This window comes from Pinus tabuliformis, chromosome 2_2 (genome assembly GCF_031772625.1).
Source record: "Pinus tabuliformis cultivar Carrire ecotype Pingquan chromosome 2_2, CPIR1, whole genome shotgun sequence".
Taxonomy (NCBI): domain Eukaryota; kingdom Viridiplantae; phylum Streptophyta; class Pinopsida; order Pinales; family Pinaceae; genus Pinus; species Pinus tabuliformis.
The window spans coordinates 1284150307-1284169313 of NC_142300.1; the positions used below are offsets into that span (position 1 = coordinate 1284150307).

The 19007-nt window shown below is 35.4% G+C and overlaps 1 protein-coding gene across 1 annotated transcript in view; it reads right to left on the reverse strand.

Moving 5' to 3' along the window:
* Window positions 1-5981: 5981 nt before the first annotated feature.
* Window positions 5982-19007, reverse strand: part of LOC149198163 (BTB/POZ domain-containing protein POB1-like) — a 99307-nt gene continuing 86281 nt past the window's right edge. Inside the window, exons 3-6 of the mRNA XM_089406141.1 lie at window positions 8091-8209; window positions 7952-8015; window positions 7551-7830; window positions 5982-7227 (exon numbers count right to left, since the gene is read on the reverse strand). Of these exons, the coding sequence (XP_089262267.1) occupies window positions 6417-7227; window positions 7551-7830; window positions 7952-8015; window positions 8091-8209 (1274 nt within the window). The 3' untranslated portion in view covers window positions 5982-6416. The remainder of the gene's footprint in view (window positions 7228-7550; window positions 7831-7951; window positions 8016-8090; window positions 8210-19007) is intronic.

The following is a 19007-nucleotide window of genomic DNA, read 5'->3' on the forward strand; positions in this document are numbered from 1 at the left end:
ACACTTGGGAAAGTTCATATATGCACAACCTGTAGTTGTCATCATCCAGATTGGGCTTCATTAGGTTTGATATTTGATTGTGGATTTAAAATTTTAGTATTCATACAGTCCTGGGTAACCACATGTCAAAGGTGCTTCATTGAGAGACACCAGCCTTGTCCCTGTAGGAAGTTGGTCAAGTGATGGAGTTTATTATGAAACAACTACAAGAGGAAATGGGCAAATCTATAGAAATGGGAACAATCCATGCAGAAAATTTCCTAAGGAGTTTTGTTCACATCTTTTTATGGGCCACCAGGTTGTTAACGCAGTCACTAAAGATGTCAAAAATGCAACAGCATCAACAAAAGAGATAAGGCTAGAAGTCAAACAGTGGATAATTTACAAATCTTAAGAGCAAAATTGTTAAGTTATCTGCTCCAAACCCTACGTAATGGATCACTAGATTTGTTCAAACTCCATGGTCAGATGCCATTGTTGATATCAAGACATGGGAAACGTTGACCTTGGATGCATTGCCTATGGATGACAACCTGTTAGAACTGAAAACTGAAGGAGCATTTAGATTATTTCAATGGTTTTCAAGGGAGGAGAATTGGTTGAAAATACAGAGTTTTGCCATCAAGATGCAAAGCATTTTGCATTTCATTGCAAACAATATTTAGTGCAGCCATAATTTATATTCGAGGATATTTACAAGGCCTTATCCGGTGGAAATTTCCATTACCACTTTAAAAAGAGTTGAAAGACTGAACGAAAATGAATTTCAAGCCTGAGAACAGAAAAGTTAAAGAGACAAATTAATTGAAGATATAAACAAACCCAAAGTAGTTTCAAGGATCTGAGTGGTGCAACAGAAGCATGGTGAGTACATTGAAATTAGAAGAAGTCATGATTTCTTACATTCAAAAAACTCCATACTAGTCAAGGGGTCAAGGATCTGAGTGGTGCAACAGAAGCATGGTGAGTACATTGAAATTAGAAGAAGGCATGATTTCTTACATTCGAAAAACTCCATACAAGTCAAGGGGATAAAAATGAGAAATAAAAGCAACAACAACTACAGTAGAGCATACAAAATGGCAGAATTATCGTTCTTATTTATTTGCAGTCATATTATTTCAAGAAATAGTATTATCTACAATTATCCTTTGTAATTCATTTTATCCCAGCGCTAGAGAACAGGTGGTAGAGTTGACCAAGCTTAAAGGAAGATGAACAAATTTTCAGGAGCAACTAAAACCATTTCAGATTTGAAAGGAGAAGATCAACAAATTGAGGATCAAACTACAAATTTCCGACAGACAGTTTGAGCAGCCCCAGATCTCGAGACAGAATATCAACAGCAAATTCAACTACTTCATTTTAAAAGGAAAAAAATCCGAATCATTCCATACTTTTAGGCACAAAATCAACAACCAAGGATTAGCATCAGTGGATCAGTTTCAGATTACCAGGAAGAACATGCAACATTTGTAGAATTATTTCCAAATTTGAAGGCACAAAAATTTCAATCAGCACTAGATTTCTTGCAATTAACGAGGAATTGTTTTTAGTTTAGTTTTTTATTATTGAGATTTTTATTGCAAAAAGATTGTAAACTTTTTGGAGAGGATTTTTTCTATTTATTGTTGGATTTGTAATGGAAAAGGGTTGGCTTTTGAGCCCATAAAAACCCTCATATTTTTGTAAAGTTTCTTATTACCGAGTTTTTAATCAAAATTTTGTGGCTCCAGTTTATGACAGAAAACCCTAAATCTGACCATTATGCTTCATAGGTTGTTGTTCAGTGACAATTAACAACATTAAAAAGCCTTATAACACTTGATTGAGTCGCCTCTGGTTTGAGGGCCAACTTGAACCTAAAGTTGCTTGAGTTGGTTTCTTGGTGCAGTTTTGCAGCCAAGAATTACCTTTGAGAAACATTACAACACATAACTTCATCAAAGCTTAGTTCAATAGTTTCACATTGAAAACAACAAAGTTACTAGTACAATTATTCAAACTTATGATTAAGTGGGTGTGGCGGTGAAGGTGTTACATTGTGAGTCACTAGACAACATAATCCATAACCACAAATATGAGTTGCATGCATTGTATTTGATGACGTGTTGTCATGATCCACTGATGAGTTATCTAGACCTAGAATAATCCTATTAATGTACTATAAATTCATATCATGAGACCAATACAATTGATGGCTTAAAGCCTTTTCTGCATTTGCTTTTCTTATCTTACTTCAATTCTTAATAATGAAAATTATAAAATATATGTTATTTTAAATGCATACTCTTACAAACTTGAAAGCTAAACTCAATCAAAAGTCATTGAAACTTGAAGGCTAAACTCAATCAAGTGGGTCAGTTTCAGATTACCAATAAGAACATGCAACAGTTGTAGGATTTTTTCCAAATTTGAAGACAAAACTTTCAATCAACTCTAGATTTCTTGCAATTAACTAGGAAATGTTTTTATTATTGAGATTTTTATTGCAAAAATATTGTAACAATTTTGGAGAGAATTTTTTCTATTTATTGTTGGATTTGTAATGGAAAAGAGTTTGCTTTTGAGCCCATGAAAACCCTCATATTTTTGTAAAGTTTCTTATTACAGAGTTTTTAATCAAAATTTTATGGCTCCAGTTTATGACACAACTTGTGTATTTGCAAGTGTTTTCCTGTGGTTACATATCTTTTTTTGCATATGTTTGAGGTTGTATAGGACACTAGATAAGGCTAGGTTGAGTATCAACCTCCCTAATAGCATACCGCAAAGTTATTTTCTTTACTAAGTAGATCATGGTGACATTGTCACTGTTGATCCCTTTAAATCGATAAATTATTGCTTTTATACAAATTCTTAAATGTATTGTTGTTTGTTGTAGAGATCCTTATACACGCTTCAATTTTTTATTAGATATTTAGATATTTAGGGAGGATATCTAATTCTCTAATTTCTCCTCCATTCCTCCATCAAAACCTTCCTAGCTATGTTTCTCTGTCATAGTTGAATGATGGCACTTTGATAAGGCTTCTGCAAGAAAAGGCTGTATTTGTTAAGAAGAGATTTGTGACTCATCAACAACCACCTATCAAATAAACCCTAAATTTGGCCATTGTGTTTCATAGGTTGTTGTTCAGTGACAATGAACAACATTAAAACGCCTTATAACACTTGAGGGAGTCACCTCTGGTTTGAGGGCCAACTTGAACCTAAATTTGGTTGAGTTGGTTTCTTGTTGCAGTCTTGCAGCGATAAACTACCTTCGACAAGCATTACAACACATAACTTCATGTAAGCTTAGTTCAATAGTTTCATGATCCACTTATGAGTTATCTAGACCAATACAATTGATGGCTTAAAGCCTTTTCTGCATTTGCTTTTCTTATCATTACTTCAATTCTTAATAATGAAAATTTTAAAATATATGCTATTTTAAATGCATACTCTTACAAACATGAAAGCTAAACTCAATCAAGAGGGTCGGTTTCAGATTACCAAGAAGAACATGCAATAGTTGTAGGATTATTTCCAAATTTGAAGGCACAAAACTTTCAATCAGCTCTAAATTTCTTGCAATTAACTAGGAATTGTTTTTATTTTTACTTTTTTATTATTGAGATTTTTATTGCTAAAAGATTGTAACAATTTTGGAGAGGATTTTTTCTATTTATTGTTGGATTTGTAATGGAAAGAGTTGGCTTTTGAGTCCATAAAAACCCTCATATTTTTTGTAAAGTTTCTTATTATAGAGTTTTTAATCAAAATTTATGGCTCCAGTTTATGACAGAACTTGTGTATTTGTAAGTGTTTTCCTGTGGTTACATATCTCTTTTTGCATATGTTTGAGGTTGTATAGGAACTAGATAGGGCTAGGTTGAGTATTAACCTCCCTAATAGCATACCGCAAAGTTATTTTCTTTCCTAAGTAGATCATGGTGACACTGTGTCATTGTTGATCCCTTTAAATGAATAAATTATTGTTTTTATACAAATTCTTAAATGTATTGTTGTTTGTTGTAGAGATCCTTCTACACGATTCTGTTTTTTATTAGATATTTAGGTATTCAACAAGGATATCTAATTCTCTAATTTCTCCTCTATTCCTCCATCAAAACCTTCCTAGCTATGTTTCTCTGTCATAGTTGAATGATGGCACTTTCATAAGGCTTCTGCAAAAAAAGGCCTTATTTGTTAAAAAGAGATTTGTGACTCATCAACAACCACCTATACAATAAGCCCTAAATCTGGCCATTGTGCTTCATAGGTTGTTGTTCAGTGACAATGAACAACATTAAAAATCCTTGTAACACTTGAGGGAGTCGCCTCTGGTTTGAGGGCCAATTTGAACCTAAATTTGGTTGATGTGGTTTCTTGGTGCAGTTTTGCAGCAATAAACTACCTTCGAGAAGCATTACAACACATTAACTTCATCAAAGCTTAGTTTGATAGTTTCACATTGAAAACAACAAAGTTACTATTACAATTATTCAAACTTACGATTAAGTGGGTGCGGCAGTGAAGGTGTTACATTGTGAATCACTAGACAACATAGTCCATAACCACAAATATGACTTGTATGCATTGTTTTTTATGATGTGTTGTCATGATCCACTGACGAGTTATCTAGACCTAGAATAATCCTATTAATATATTATAAATTCATATCATGAGACCAATACAATTGATGGCTTAAAGCCTTTTTTGCACTTGCTTTTCTTATCTTCAATTCTTAATAATGAAAATTATAAAATATATGCTATTTTATATGCATACTCTTACAAATTTGAAAGCTAAACTCAATCAAAATTTACTCAATCAAAAGTCATTGAAACTTGAAAGCTAAACTCATTCAAAAGTCATTGAAAGCTAAACTTATGTAAACGTTTGTTGAAGTGAAAAAAAGTCATTGAAACTTGAAAGCTAAACTCATTCAAAAGTCATTGAAAGCTAAACTTATGTAAACGTTTGATGAAGTGAAAAAAAGAAATTGTTGAAAATGAACTGAACTTTGGAGAATCTATGAAAGTAAAATGTTAAAAATAAAAGAAACCAAAACACCACGTTGAGAGGGCAAAAGTGGACTGTTCAATGCCAAAATAGGGTCCATTTCAATTAACAAAGGCGGCAACGTCATGCTGGCCATTCTCTTCCTTACAAAGAAGGGAAAGGATAAATAATTACAAAATGTTCAAAAATCATGTCCCTCCATTAGCTAAACTTCACAAAGCGAAAGTTTGATTAAAATTATATATACAACCTTAAGTAGCGGAACCAACCGGTGATGATAAACACTCCACTTTGTAATCCTCATAAACTCTTCCACGAAATTAAAAATTTATAGGCTAAAATCCTAAGCCATGCCCGACTCACTAGATTTCAATCTGCTCGACCATTTTAAGCACTGGAAAACACCTGTAATGAGAACGTTCACGAAATTTACAGCGCCTAAAATAAAAGAAGTAACATCAAATAAACAGAGCTTGGCTTTGACACAATAGGGCAGGATTACCACTGCAGTAAAATCCATATTTCTTTTCAGGGAGAAATCAGAACATCCAACACAACCTCCCAAAAGCCGTAGTTACGGTTCAGCAGAATTCTACTCTAAAATAGTGAGATAGCGTCTCCCCTCTAAACAAATTTCCCCAAATTTGGTATGTACGATAAATGCATTATACATGTCAAAAATTCAAATAAGCCATTTTTTCAGTCAGCGCTTACCAAAATGACCACTGAAGAAATAACTAGAAATTTCAAATAATCAGACTATCACTAAACAGAATTTAGTCAGAAGGCAACTTTTATGGGGAAAAAGATGCAAATTGGCAGATGATGGTTATTTGAAATTTCATGAAAATAAATAAAACACCTCGAGAAACTTGTGAATCACCTTATATACCAACAGATTTCTCAAGTGAAAGCACAACACTCAGCTTTAGACAAGTAAAACATCAAATAATGGACCATGTAACCAGTAATAGATCCATCAAAAAAATCATCATAGGATACAAGATTATAGAAACAGACATTATCGAGTTTTCCAAAAACAGTCCATCTGTTGGATTAACACTCCCTAACTATACGACTAATTGTTTGCGAAAAGACAAGTCCATCTGTTGGATGCAGATTACCTAAAATCTATTATCACTTTGGAAAAATGGCTAGCAGTGACAAACATAACAAAAATCTGTTATCACCACAGTCCAGCGAAACTCTATAATATGTGCGTGTTCTCAACAATTTCAGGTTCTTTCCTCCAACATCATTACACAGGAATGAAATTTACAATCTCGTGGATTATGAGTTTATCAGTATGAAATAATTCCCCATCTCAATTGTTCCAGCAATTGTGATACTTTGCCAAACTACATATATATGGCAATGACTTTAAAAGCAAACATGATCATGATGTGTCACTGTGGCTTGATAGTAAGCTCTGCCCTCAGGTGGAGAGTATCCTTAATAAAGTATGGACTATCATCAGCCATAAAGGATGACCAGGGTGTTTGAAACAGATTGCGATAACCAACTGCCTTTCCACCAGTAAATGTATAGTTTCCTTTGTATTTAACAGCAAACTCAGATGATGGCTTCGATCGAGTAGCAAATTCATATTCAACGGCAAAGCTTACAGAGCCTTTCTCTTGCATGCCAAGAAACAATCCGAAACAATGAAAAGCACTATGCTGGTCCATATTACAGTGTGCAGACAAAAAGAATCCTTGTCCCCCAAGATGGAATGCCTGAGAATAGACACGTCCAGAAGGAAATAATCCTGCACACTCTGCTCTCTTGAGATCTAGAAAAACTATGCACTGCTGATGCGGCATAGTAAATTCAACCATTTTAACCGGTCTATACTTGTAAGCTCTTTCGCTAAACCTTTTATGTGAAGTTTCTTCAGCAGCCAAAGACCTCTGTCTGTGGGGTGTCTCTGCTTTGAAGAAAAGTGCATCCAGTACGACTTTTGAAGCAAGTTCATGATCAAAATCACTACAAGAGAGTACTTTCTTAAGCTTCCGGCTTGACATGTTCGGGAAACGAATTAAGCGGCCAAGTCGACTTCCCAAAATATCCCTTCTGTCTTCAATCTTGGGATAATGTGCCCTTGCCCATTTTAGCACAAAATCATAGACTGCATCTTCTGAAGCCACTTGCAATTCATCACTGGATAACACTGCCTCCACACCTGCCAATGGCAGAGCCATAACTTCTTCTTGGAACCTGTTCAAGAATACTGTGCAGATTAGTTTCACGCTGTAATTTAGCAGTGATAACAAATTACCTATTTCAGTGTTACAAAACCATATGCATGAACTATAATGTTTACAATATCTGTCTGCCAAAAGCTAGCTACATCACAGAATGTTGGTTAAGGTCTGAATGGGCCAGAATTTTTAAGAGAATTATCCATTCACATGACAGAAAATTGAATACTATGATAACCGTAACAGTAAAAACCAATAAACATGGTAGCCAGTGACAAACATTTGCTGTATACCATATTCTTAAAGTGGAAGTGCAATTAGAGATATCTCCAAGCTTACTTTGTAATATCTCTAAACTGCTTGGCAAGATATTGCTTAGCTGCATCAGTTAGCGGTTGAACTGCATCTGCCATGAGAACACTAGATGGAAGTTCCAGATACAGTAATGCAGATTCTGGTGTCATAGACAAATTCCTTAACAACCTGCTGCAATGACGCATACAAGAAGCCACCTCAAATTTATCTGCAGCCATTAATACATCGAGCAATGCAGAAGCAGTATTTGTTGTTACTGTTCCACTGTACATGAAGTTCAGTAGCTCCATTAGAGCCGCTTCTTCTGCAATATTATACAACAAAAACCAAATATTAACATTCAACATATGATGCAGTGCAGCAAAGTTTTAATTGTAATAGCACTAGGTGAATCACCAAATTATCTTAAGAGAAACAGATAACACCTGAGGCACTTATACGTAGAGTGACATCTCGTTGTTCGGACTCCCGCATGCCATTTGAAAAAAGCTGTGTAAATAAAAGAAAAATTAGAGAAACAAAAAGTCTTAAACTCTTGAAGAAAAGCGAGAATCAATGACTTACTTTGTAAAAGAAAGGACTTTTTGCCGCCAAAATAGCAGAGCTTATATGTATTGTTCTGACTTTCACTATAGTAGAGCAATCCATGCTCCAAGAAGAAGCACCATGACCACAGTCATCAGCTGCCGATAAAGAAACAAAATAGCAATATATTAAATGTCAGTTTCAAACTACTGAAATATACACTAAAATCCTATGCCGTCTTATTCCATGATGAGAATGCCTGAAATAAAAAAAAGATATAGCATACAAAGATCCTGACCAAGAAATCCTCTATAGCTAAGACAACATCACCTCTGACACACACATGTACACAAATGCATGGAGGTGCACAAACACAGGGGGAACAAAGGCAGAGAAAAGATCAACCCTGAAACTTCAACTTCCTTGAGACATTTTGTCAACACATGCATGTTTTCCTTGCACAACTATTTTTCCAGTAAAATAGTCTCATTACGTGGGTTTTAATAATGTAGGGAAAATGATCTCTCAGTAAATTTATGGAATCAAATGTTGCATAATCTTAGAACATATGAATGTTTTCCATACTTTCTAGTTTGTTGTCTTCCTTCCACGCTTGCAGGCTTACTAAGGTTACAGCCCATTAATCAACCTGGTTCTCTTTCAATTCTAAACTTGTCTACTAGATGCTCAAGGTTACACCCCATTAATCAAATTGGGCCTCTTTTAATTCCCAACTTGTCTACTAGATGCCTTTTATACAAATGTACACACACGCACAAAAAAAGGGGAAATAAAGGAGAGATGAGAAAGTAAATGGAATTTCAAAATTTCCCTTACTAGATTTTGTCAAAAACATATGAATGCTTTCCATACACATGCTTTTCAAAAATTGTCTAGTTAGAATGTTCACTTAATTGTCTTATCATCATCCTCCCTAACGTAGCATCTTACTCACTGGTATGAGAAGCTACACCTTTCAAAACTAAAGAGGTTACTAAATTCGGACTTACATTGTTTTATTGGCATTTGTGAGATCATCCTCTTGTACCCTTTCAACCAAAGGCACCAATTTTAACTTCCAAACATGTGTAAATTGTTATTTTATCTAGAGCAAAGTTGCACAAAATGCTGAAATGTCTAGAAGTTTCAGAAATGACTTTGGCTGCAAACACGACCCCCACAAAATTCGAATGCCTACTGAAATGTCACAAGGTTGTACATCAAAGGTTCAAACAGCATCCTTTAGAACAAGATGCTTCTCTAGCAAGAGGCAACTCTACTAGTACTTGCAGTTCCACTTGCATCACCATTGGCACTAATATCAAGAGCCGCAAGAGAGAGTTCTAGGCATGGACATTCTGCTTCCACATCCGAATATTTATGAGATCCACTTGTATATTCTTCACCCCTATGAGACATGAGGCATAAGTTTGAATGAACATATACAAGATCTTCATCTTTCTACGATCCCTTCCTGTTGCACTTCACAGAGTGAATAAAACTATAAGTGCTCCAATTACATTTTGTTAATGAAGTGCTTGCCACTCGTGATGGAATACAAGTGGCAAGACTTTGCAAATAAACACCATTTGCCCATGACAAATCCACCACTTAATCGGATTCATGGTCCTCTCATCCCAAGTTGCTTGTTCATAAAATCCTCAAATCCAACAACAAAACAGGAAAATTCCTCCCTTACATCAATTTGTATAGCTGGAAACAACCGATGAAAGACTTTTTTCACTTCATTTGCTGCCTCCTTTATGTGGGGCCTTCTTCTTCCCAAAGCAATGAATTCTTCATCATAAAATTTTGGATTTAGAGAATGTGTCAAAGTGTGCAATGGAGTGTTGAAGTCATTCCACCTTGTAACAATGATGGACTTACCTGCCCAGCAAAAATAAAATCCAAAAAAGGAAGAGCGGAACCTCTTTTGTAATAATTTCCACATATTTCTCAACCATGGTATCCATGCCATCATAAACCTCTCTCAGAAAAGTTTTCTCTCTGTCTGCATCTCAAAAAAGATCAATTGCAGGGAATATGAACTTGAGCAACAAATCAATCTTGCTCCACCAATCCTCACCAATCAACACCCTCCTCGCCATACTTCCCTTCTTTGAATCTACCTATCTCCACTCAACCCAAGTTGCACCCACCATACTCATTAATGCAATTATAACTTCAACAAGGAGACGCAACATGATAAAGTTTGAGGCATACCTTGTCTCAGCAACTTTGAGCAACTCCAATTTGGAGTGTTCTCGATATATTGCATGAAATTGGTGGTGGTTTCTAATGAATTTTATAATCTCCCTAGCCTGCCTTGTGACCTTAATCCATTCTGGTTTTGTCTCAATCTCTTCTAAAATCATTTTCAAATTGTGAACAATGTAAGGAGTCCAAAATATATGATTGTATCTACTCTCAACAATTAAGCTTGCAACTTTGCAAACAGGTGCTTATCTGCGACAACTTGCATCACATTTTCTAACCCTACTTGTTCAATCACAGCGACTAAAATTTCAGCAATGAACTTACTATCCTTTACCTCACCCAAACAAACTTTTGTTTTTATGAACATGGCTCCTTTTGGTGATGTTGCAATGACATTAATCACTGGCCTACACCTCGTATCACTCTAGCCATCTGAGATAATGGAAATCTTTGTGCCATCCCATGAGTTACATATTCATCTTACTACATCATCAAGAAGTTGTCTCTCTTTCTTCAAACCAAATGGGGTTGTGTTAGTCACTCTCACCAAATCCTACCAATATGGGGATCAAATCATATTAAAAGGGATGCCACAAGCAATGATGGTGCTTTCCACCTGTGAGTCAGCGTCTTCTCTCCCTTGATTGTCAAGCAATTTCAACAATCCACTGCATTTAACTGGATTTTATGGCTTGGATAACTCTTCTACTGTTAGTGCCCTCCTCTTTCTTGCTTCATGGCCAATCCTTGGCTCATTGCTAGCACCCAAGAGAGGATTTCTACTACCACCCATATCAATTTTGCTTCTTTGATTCTTCAACCTTTGAGCATCATCTTGCTCTCTCTTGAATGTAGCCCACACCTTCAGATTTTTGGTATGTGCACACACTTCAATAACCTCTATCTCTTCATGCCTCAACTCTTGTGTAAGAGTCCTTGAAGGTCCTATCACTTTTGCATAAATCTCACTTCCATTCCCATGTACCACCAGCACCCATTTGCTCAAATTTGGTAACATACTTCGGAAGAGAATATTATTCTTGTTGCTTGGTTGCTTGGGTACATCTAGGGGAACTAGAAACACCACTTTGAGAAGCCATGAATGTTGCAAAAACAGAAGATAAATCACTCACCAAAATAGTTGTTGCCCACGCCCTTCTGGCTAGAAATGCACCAAAGCTTGCACCTAATGCTCTAAAACACGACTAAAATGCTTGCTACCACTAGAGGAGGCTCCTATTGCATAAGAATGCGAGAAATGAGTGAATAAAATGTTTTTTTATAGAAAGAAAGAGGTTGATAGGGTTTCAGAATTATTACTATTATTATTATTATTTTTTATGAAATTAACTTAGGAGTGATATATATATATATATATATATATATATAACCAAGCATTTTTGGGCCATAAAAGGGACCCAAGCCCTACTTGGTTGCTTAAGCAGACCCAAAAGACGAAAATATATTAGATAATAAATATATTAACAACAAAAAAAAACTTGCTGAAATGTGCACGATTTTGGCCAAAACGGCCCAGAAACGTTGCCAACCATATTGTATAATGTTTCAGAATCTCGAAAGGTCATACAGTACAACTAGAAATGGTTCATTTCCACTGCGTTTTGACATTTCATAGAGTTTTGGTTACCAATATGCCTTCCAGGATGGTGTTTCCTGCAACATAGATCTCAACAATTCTTCACTCTTGTTATTGCATCCAAAGCCTTCTTCACACCTTTATGGGTCCTAGCATATCAATGAACACATTAAACAAAAGTAGTAATGTATAGCAATTCCCACCATTCATGCCAAAGAATATTATTTTTGCCCCAGCTTCTATTTGGATTTCATCTTTTCATGCTTTTCATATTTCATCTTTCATGCGCACTAAGATTGGCACTCTTATCTAGTCCATAACCTTACCAAACACAGTATGGCCACGTTCCTTCTTTGCTGAAATATCTCTTACACAAGTAATAAAAATGTTTCATAATGTCTGTTACCATTTACAATTGCTTGAACCTCACAATTGCTACTAGTCTATCATCCCTAACAAAACTGTGAACTTTGTGCATTGTGTTTTTTTTATTCTTCATCAAATCACACCTTTGACCTATCACCTTAGACCCCTAGGTTACGATGCAACACTTTCCACCCATCTTCCTAGGGTAAAGTCACCTTATGTGTCAAGTACATCACCTTCAATTTTTGGGTGGTGGATTAATAAGCGTCAATATAAGGCCAAAGATGATAATCATTTGAAGGATGGTACCAATTTGTTACCACACTAGCCAGTATACTGGGTAACTCATATAAATAAATAGCAAGTCATCAATTGGGTGTTCCTTGAGCAATTGTAGGGAAAGGTAGTTACCTCCCCACTTGGCTTCAAATCCAATTTGTGATATGCTTTCTCTTAATGAACTGGTTCTTGATGAGTTATATATGATCTACTCATGAGTTGTTGAGCTGGCCTTGTGCCCCAAAGAATCTAGGATTTACCCTAATTATCATCCTTGGAATGAAGTGAAGTTTCCCACATGATATATTACATGGAGAAAAAAATAAATTAAAATCTTAAAATAAATAGTTAGTCCTCCTATAACTGGACTTGGATTCCATCTTTCATGCTCTCATACTAAGGGTTTTGTGTTGCCCACTAAGATTGGCACTCTTATCATCTAGCTCTTGACCTTACCAAACATAGTGTGGCCAAGTTGATTCTTTATTGCCCACACTCTCTTCAACTTGGTTAAAAAAGAAAACTTGCACTAAAGTTATATAAAACATTTCATGATGCCCGTTACCATTTACAATGGTTTGAATCTCACAATTACCACTAGTCTCTGGACCTCAGACATTCTCTGAATTGAGAACCTCAAAAATTTTGATCAAACACTGCCTCAGAAAATTTGGTCAATGTTGGTCAACGTGAGTCAAACTTTAGGTTGAACTTTGTTGATCTTGTCTCTCTCTCCTTCGCACTTGTGGGCAAAAAATAGAAGAATTGATGAGTTATCCAAATTTCTCCAACCGAGGGAGGTTGAGAGCCAATACATTGTGGTTTAGGGTGCCTGAATAGATGTGTCTTTATGGCTGGGCCAACTTGACCTTATGCCAGGCAATGACCTTATTGTTGGGCCAATATAGGCAATGATTTTGATGTTATATCGCTATTTGTTGTAGTATGATTTCCTATGGAATTTGGAAGCCATTTAGAGCCTTTCAATCTCTATTGATCTGTTGGATTCAGAGATGGATTGCACTCGATCATATTTTGGTTATATGCACCTGTGCTATAGACATGAGAAATTATTTATGTTTATGTATTATATGGATGCACATGAATTATGTGTTATTTTCAAATTTCGAATATTTTATGTATTTTTTTGATTGACCAATCTTTTGGTTTAAATGTGATAACATTGTGGAAGATGATGTGACCATTTTCCATCAAGCAAACATAGGGAAATGCATTGTTTTGATTTCCATGATTCTTCTCATAAGATACATATATTTTTGTTTTGATATGATTTTGCATCATTCTATTGGATCTTATGACATGTGACAAATATCATATTTAATTATCGATATCTAATGTATCACTTGAAATCTTATACATCTTAATACTTACATATCAATTTTACTTTCATATTTATGTAGCGGAGTGTTTGTTTGATGTTGATGTTGTTTTATAAAGGTAAAAAAATGATCATTTCAGTATTTTTTACGTTTCCTGATAATTTCAATAATTTTTTATATTTTTCCTGATATTACCGATAATTTAAATTTTGGACCCTCAGAAAAATAAATTACGAGTCTTCATTCCAACCGCCTAAATATCTTCAACGAAGCCATTACCAATATACTAACAAGCTAATTGCACGTTGACCAATTGGCTTGACATAGTTTGGAAGAGTTTATTTGCATTTATGATTAAACTCCTTATATTTGTTTATTGCTTATCTTTACCCTTATAAAACATGGTACTCATCTCATCACCTTCAGACTTGAAATATACATAGCATAATGAAAAAAAACATATACAAGAAAATGCCATGCTGAACATGAGCACTTGATCTAACAACAAAATTATTCAAACAATGGACTCATCTTGCAAGTTCCATCATACACTCCACTTGTTTAGTGGAGATATACCTGTTGAATGTTGTTTGAATGTTAAGCACGAAAAAAACATACACTCCTATATTTGCCCCAACCTGTATCATTATAGAATTGACAAGTGTATGAACAAAAATCATCCCATGTCTTTAAAGATATTCCAAATTTATACAAGCAAAACTTATAATAGCAAATGTGAGAATGCAAAACTGTGGGAGCATCACTCGAACTGTGGTTATACCGAAATCATCTAAATTCATCCCTGTAATGCCACCGAAACTCTGAAATGCCTTGTCCGAACTTCTGTCCTGAGATCACAGAAATTCTCCACAGAGATAACCGAAACTTTCTCTAAAATCCGAGCTACTGAGTTGGTGTAATGTGAAGATCACAAGCTTGTATATATAGTGGTATGTCCATCCTAAATGAGCCAACATGAATCATGAAGAGATGTGTCTTTGTTGTAGGCCGACATGAGTTCATTTGATGATTATTCCTTTGAGGCCGACTTGAAGGAGACTTTGAGGAGGCTGACTTGATGATGATCAAGGAGACTTTGATGGAGGAGTCTTTGACCAATAAACAAATTGACTTTGACAATAACCTAAAGCCTACAATGGAGGCTTGACCTAAGACAAATGACCCAAGCATGAAACCCATGCTTTAATAAGTCAATTTCAATACTAATAATAAAAAATTATTTATTCCTTTGACAAGTGCATTACAAGATGACTCAAATACATTTAATGAAGATCGAACCTAGTTACATTTCCCAATAGGGTGGAGGGCTTATGCCCTCTTAGCCTACTAGGGGGTTTGCAACTCTTGACCCCACCAAGATACAAGGTGGATGTGGTTGAAGTCACATAAGCCCAAGTTGGTCGATCTGCACGACTAGTGCTTCCCATTAGTTGTTTTCCTTTGCTTGATTCAGCTACTATTTCTGGTTCCACTAGCACTACTAGATCTGCATTGGAATCAACTCCCCTTAACTCCAAATAAGATGTACGAGGCAAGTGAGATGGGAGGCATGATTTTATAGGTTTCTTTTTTTTCCGGGGGGGTGGGGTTGTTTTTGGAGGGAAACAGCCCCTAGTACCCCAAAACACCACTCACAGCCACCCTAAACCACTTTGTGTGGGTCTGCAGCCATGCATGTACGAGTTTTCAATGACCCAACCGGGTTATGATGGAACCAGCCGGTTCATACCAGTTCATGCTGGTTGGTACCAAACTGGCCGGTTCATGGCTGGTTTGGTACCAAACCAAGGTCTACCTCAGCCTAAACCAAGGTCTACCTCGGCCCAAACCGAGGTCATTGGCCAGGTTGACTTTCGAGACTAACAAACCGGTCGATTTGACCGGGAAGCAGTTCAACTGCAACATGACCGAGTTTTAAAACCATGTGAGAGATAGATCTAGATCTCGCAGATCATGGCCTAGTCCCTGGCTTCTTTCTCCAACTGCTAGCACTTGGTGTCGAGGATTTTCCAGCATATAGACATATTATGTTTCTACTTTATTTATACTACTGCTTGTATCGATATCATTGTACTCAACAGTCCGGTTGACCTAATTTAGCAGTTACTTGTTGGACATTTATATAACTATCTTATCTTATCAACTGTCTTAAAGTTATTTTGCCGAAAAGTCATACTCTTTGGAATAAGCACCCCAATTTCACCTTGACAAACCACTAAAGATTCAAAGCTCGTGACTATAAAAGAATGACAAAATAATGCACAAACTATTAGATTTACAAAGCATGTTAATGAACTATTAGAAGTTTCTTTTACAATTTACAACATTTTTAAATAAAGCTGACAAATGCTTTCGATACTTCTGAAACAAGGTAGTTATAAAACAGATTTTTGGCACTGTTGTGACCTTGTTCTATTTCAAGAATTGAAGTTTCTGGTAAGGCTAATTAAATCTTTGGCATTTGGAGATTTGCAATATTGCACAGTAGCATGAAATTGCCCTAATTGATTAAATACAAATTGAAATTGGTGGCAAGTTAAGGTTCTGAAATTCCTATTGCTCAAAATCCAACAGCGAACACAATATGATAAAGGACAAAAACCATCTTTACTAAGCTTCCAAGCTTTGTACAGTTTGGAGGATATAAACTTATAAAGTACACAAAAGCTTCTCTGTACTGGAATCAGAACAAACAAGTGCAGTGTAAGACAGCATAAAGGACAAAAGCTACTTGGACCATATAAAGCACACATGTTACAAATGATGAAGTTGATATTAGAAATTTTTCTTTATGATAAAATCATCTTACTGTGACTTAATATTAATTCATTCATATTTAATAATTTAATGTTCATCCTATGTCGGTATTTGTTCCTTTATCTTCAACTTGGACTATTACCACTGGAAACTTCAATACTTCTTCGAACTTGTCTTTTAGCAACTTCTTTAAAGTAAAGAAACTCCAACTTGTGTAGCGAAATGCTTCAGTTGCAACGACAACAAGGTTGACAAAGGATTGATGGCCAAGGGCCGGATCAAACTAGTTCTCTGCAGTGGTTAAATAGTCAGAGGATCGAACAACTCTGGTACCAATGTAACGAACAAAGTCCGTACGCTCTAATACCAATGTTACAAACAAAGTTTGTATATTGCAATAATCTTCAGAATACTTCAAAAACAAGACATCCATTGTAGGACAAGTAATTATATATAAGAATATTTAAAACCAAGTGAGTTGATGATATTGTTACAAATGAGGGCCCGCTTATATACCTAGGCAAGTGCCCCTTCATAAATGGTCATGAGCCTAGAGACATGCCTCTTCAGTAAACAATCATTGTTTAATTTACTATTATTATAATTATTCTTTATTCATATTATTTATATTATTTATATATATTTTATTCATAACAAGATGACAAATGCTTTTGAGTACTTCTGAAACAAGGTAATTATTACATAGATTTTTGGCACTGTTGTGACCTTGTTCTATTTCAAGAATTGAAGTTTCTGGTAAGGCTAACTAAATCTTTGGCATTTGGAGATTTGCAATATTGCACAGTAGCATGAAATTGCTCTAATTGAAATTGGTGGCAAGTTAAGCTTCTGAAATTCCTAATGCTCAAAATCCAACGGGCGAACACAATTTGATAAAAGACAAAAACCATCTTTACTAAGCTTCCAAGCTCTGTACAGTTTGGAGGATATAAAGTACAGATGCTTCTCTGTACTGGAATCAGAACAAACAAGCGCAGTGTAGGAGAGCATAAATAAAGGACAAAAACTACTTGGACCATATAAAACATATATGTTACAAATGATGAAGTTGATATTTAATAACGGCCTTACTTTGTAACTTAGGAGTTTAACTTAGAAAGTTTTCTTTATAATAAAGTCGTCTTACTGTGACATAATATTAATTCATTCATATTTAATAATTTAATGTTCAGCGTTCTCAAGGCTGATTTCTCTAACAGCAGCACAGTAAGGATGCAAAATTTTGAGGTCAGGCACATTCCCCAAGAGTAGCACATGCATAACAGTCAGCATAAATACAAATATGCTACAGGCACAAGTCCCAAGACTGCTTTGCAAATTTTCATCAATTTTTCCGAAATGAAGTTTTCAAAATTGTACATGAAATTTTGCACAAAACTCTTGCGTGTTCAATAGGTGTCTGGCCAGTAGAGAAGGCAAAAATATTTCTGCAACAGAATTCTGGGACAGAGGAGGTATTGGGTTGATGTTGGATTTGTTTAATGATGGTTAATCACAATGGAAATTATTAAATTAATGGAGGTAATTAAGAGTTTTTCAGAGGTAACATAACCATGGGAAGATAGTGTGCAGGGCAATATGATTAATATGACACTCATGTTTAAATGTATTCTACATCCATGGTTTATGTAAAAATATGCTATTAATTCACAAAATTACAAAGCATAATCCATTTTTGGATGTAATCTTTCAAAGAGAATATGTTGCAATGGTTTAAGGGAGCAACATGTAACATAACCATGGGCAGATAATGTGCAGGGCAAGATGATTAATAAGACACTCATTTAAATGTATTCTACATCCATGGTTTATGTAAAAATATGCTATTAATTCGTAAAATTACAAAGCTTAAAAGATTTTTGGAAGTAATTTTTCAGAGAGAATATGTTGCAATGGTTTAAGGAAGCAACATGAAAATTGTACCAGGGAAAAAAGAAACAATGTTTTTACATGATTAGGAATAACAGGGTGGCATAATCAGAAGCAATTTATGGAATCAAAGGTATGGGCACTTAATGACAAAATGTAGAATGGTGTTTGGAATGCTAGAAATCTATAAGATGGAAATGGTCTGAAGTGTTCCTAGGAGGAAGATGGTACATATTGCTCTTTGATCAGGGGAAGGGTTTGTCCACTAGTGCAAGGCATTTTAAAACTCACTGATGTTTTTTAAACCAAACTTTGATTTGTTTTCTCAAAAATAAATCTGATGTTTTTGTTGAGTTCAAAGTCTTTACAGCACCTGTACAGAGAATCTTGTAAAAGTATTAAGGCACCTAGCACTGATAACAGAGGTGATTCGGCTCTAACAAGTATGATGGTTTTAAGAAGAAAGAAACCATTTAAAGACAATTTTCA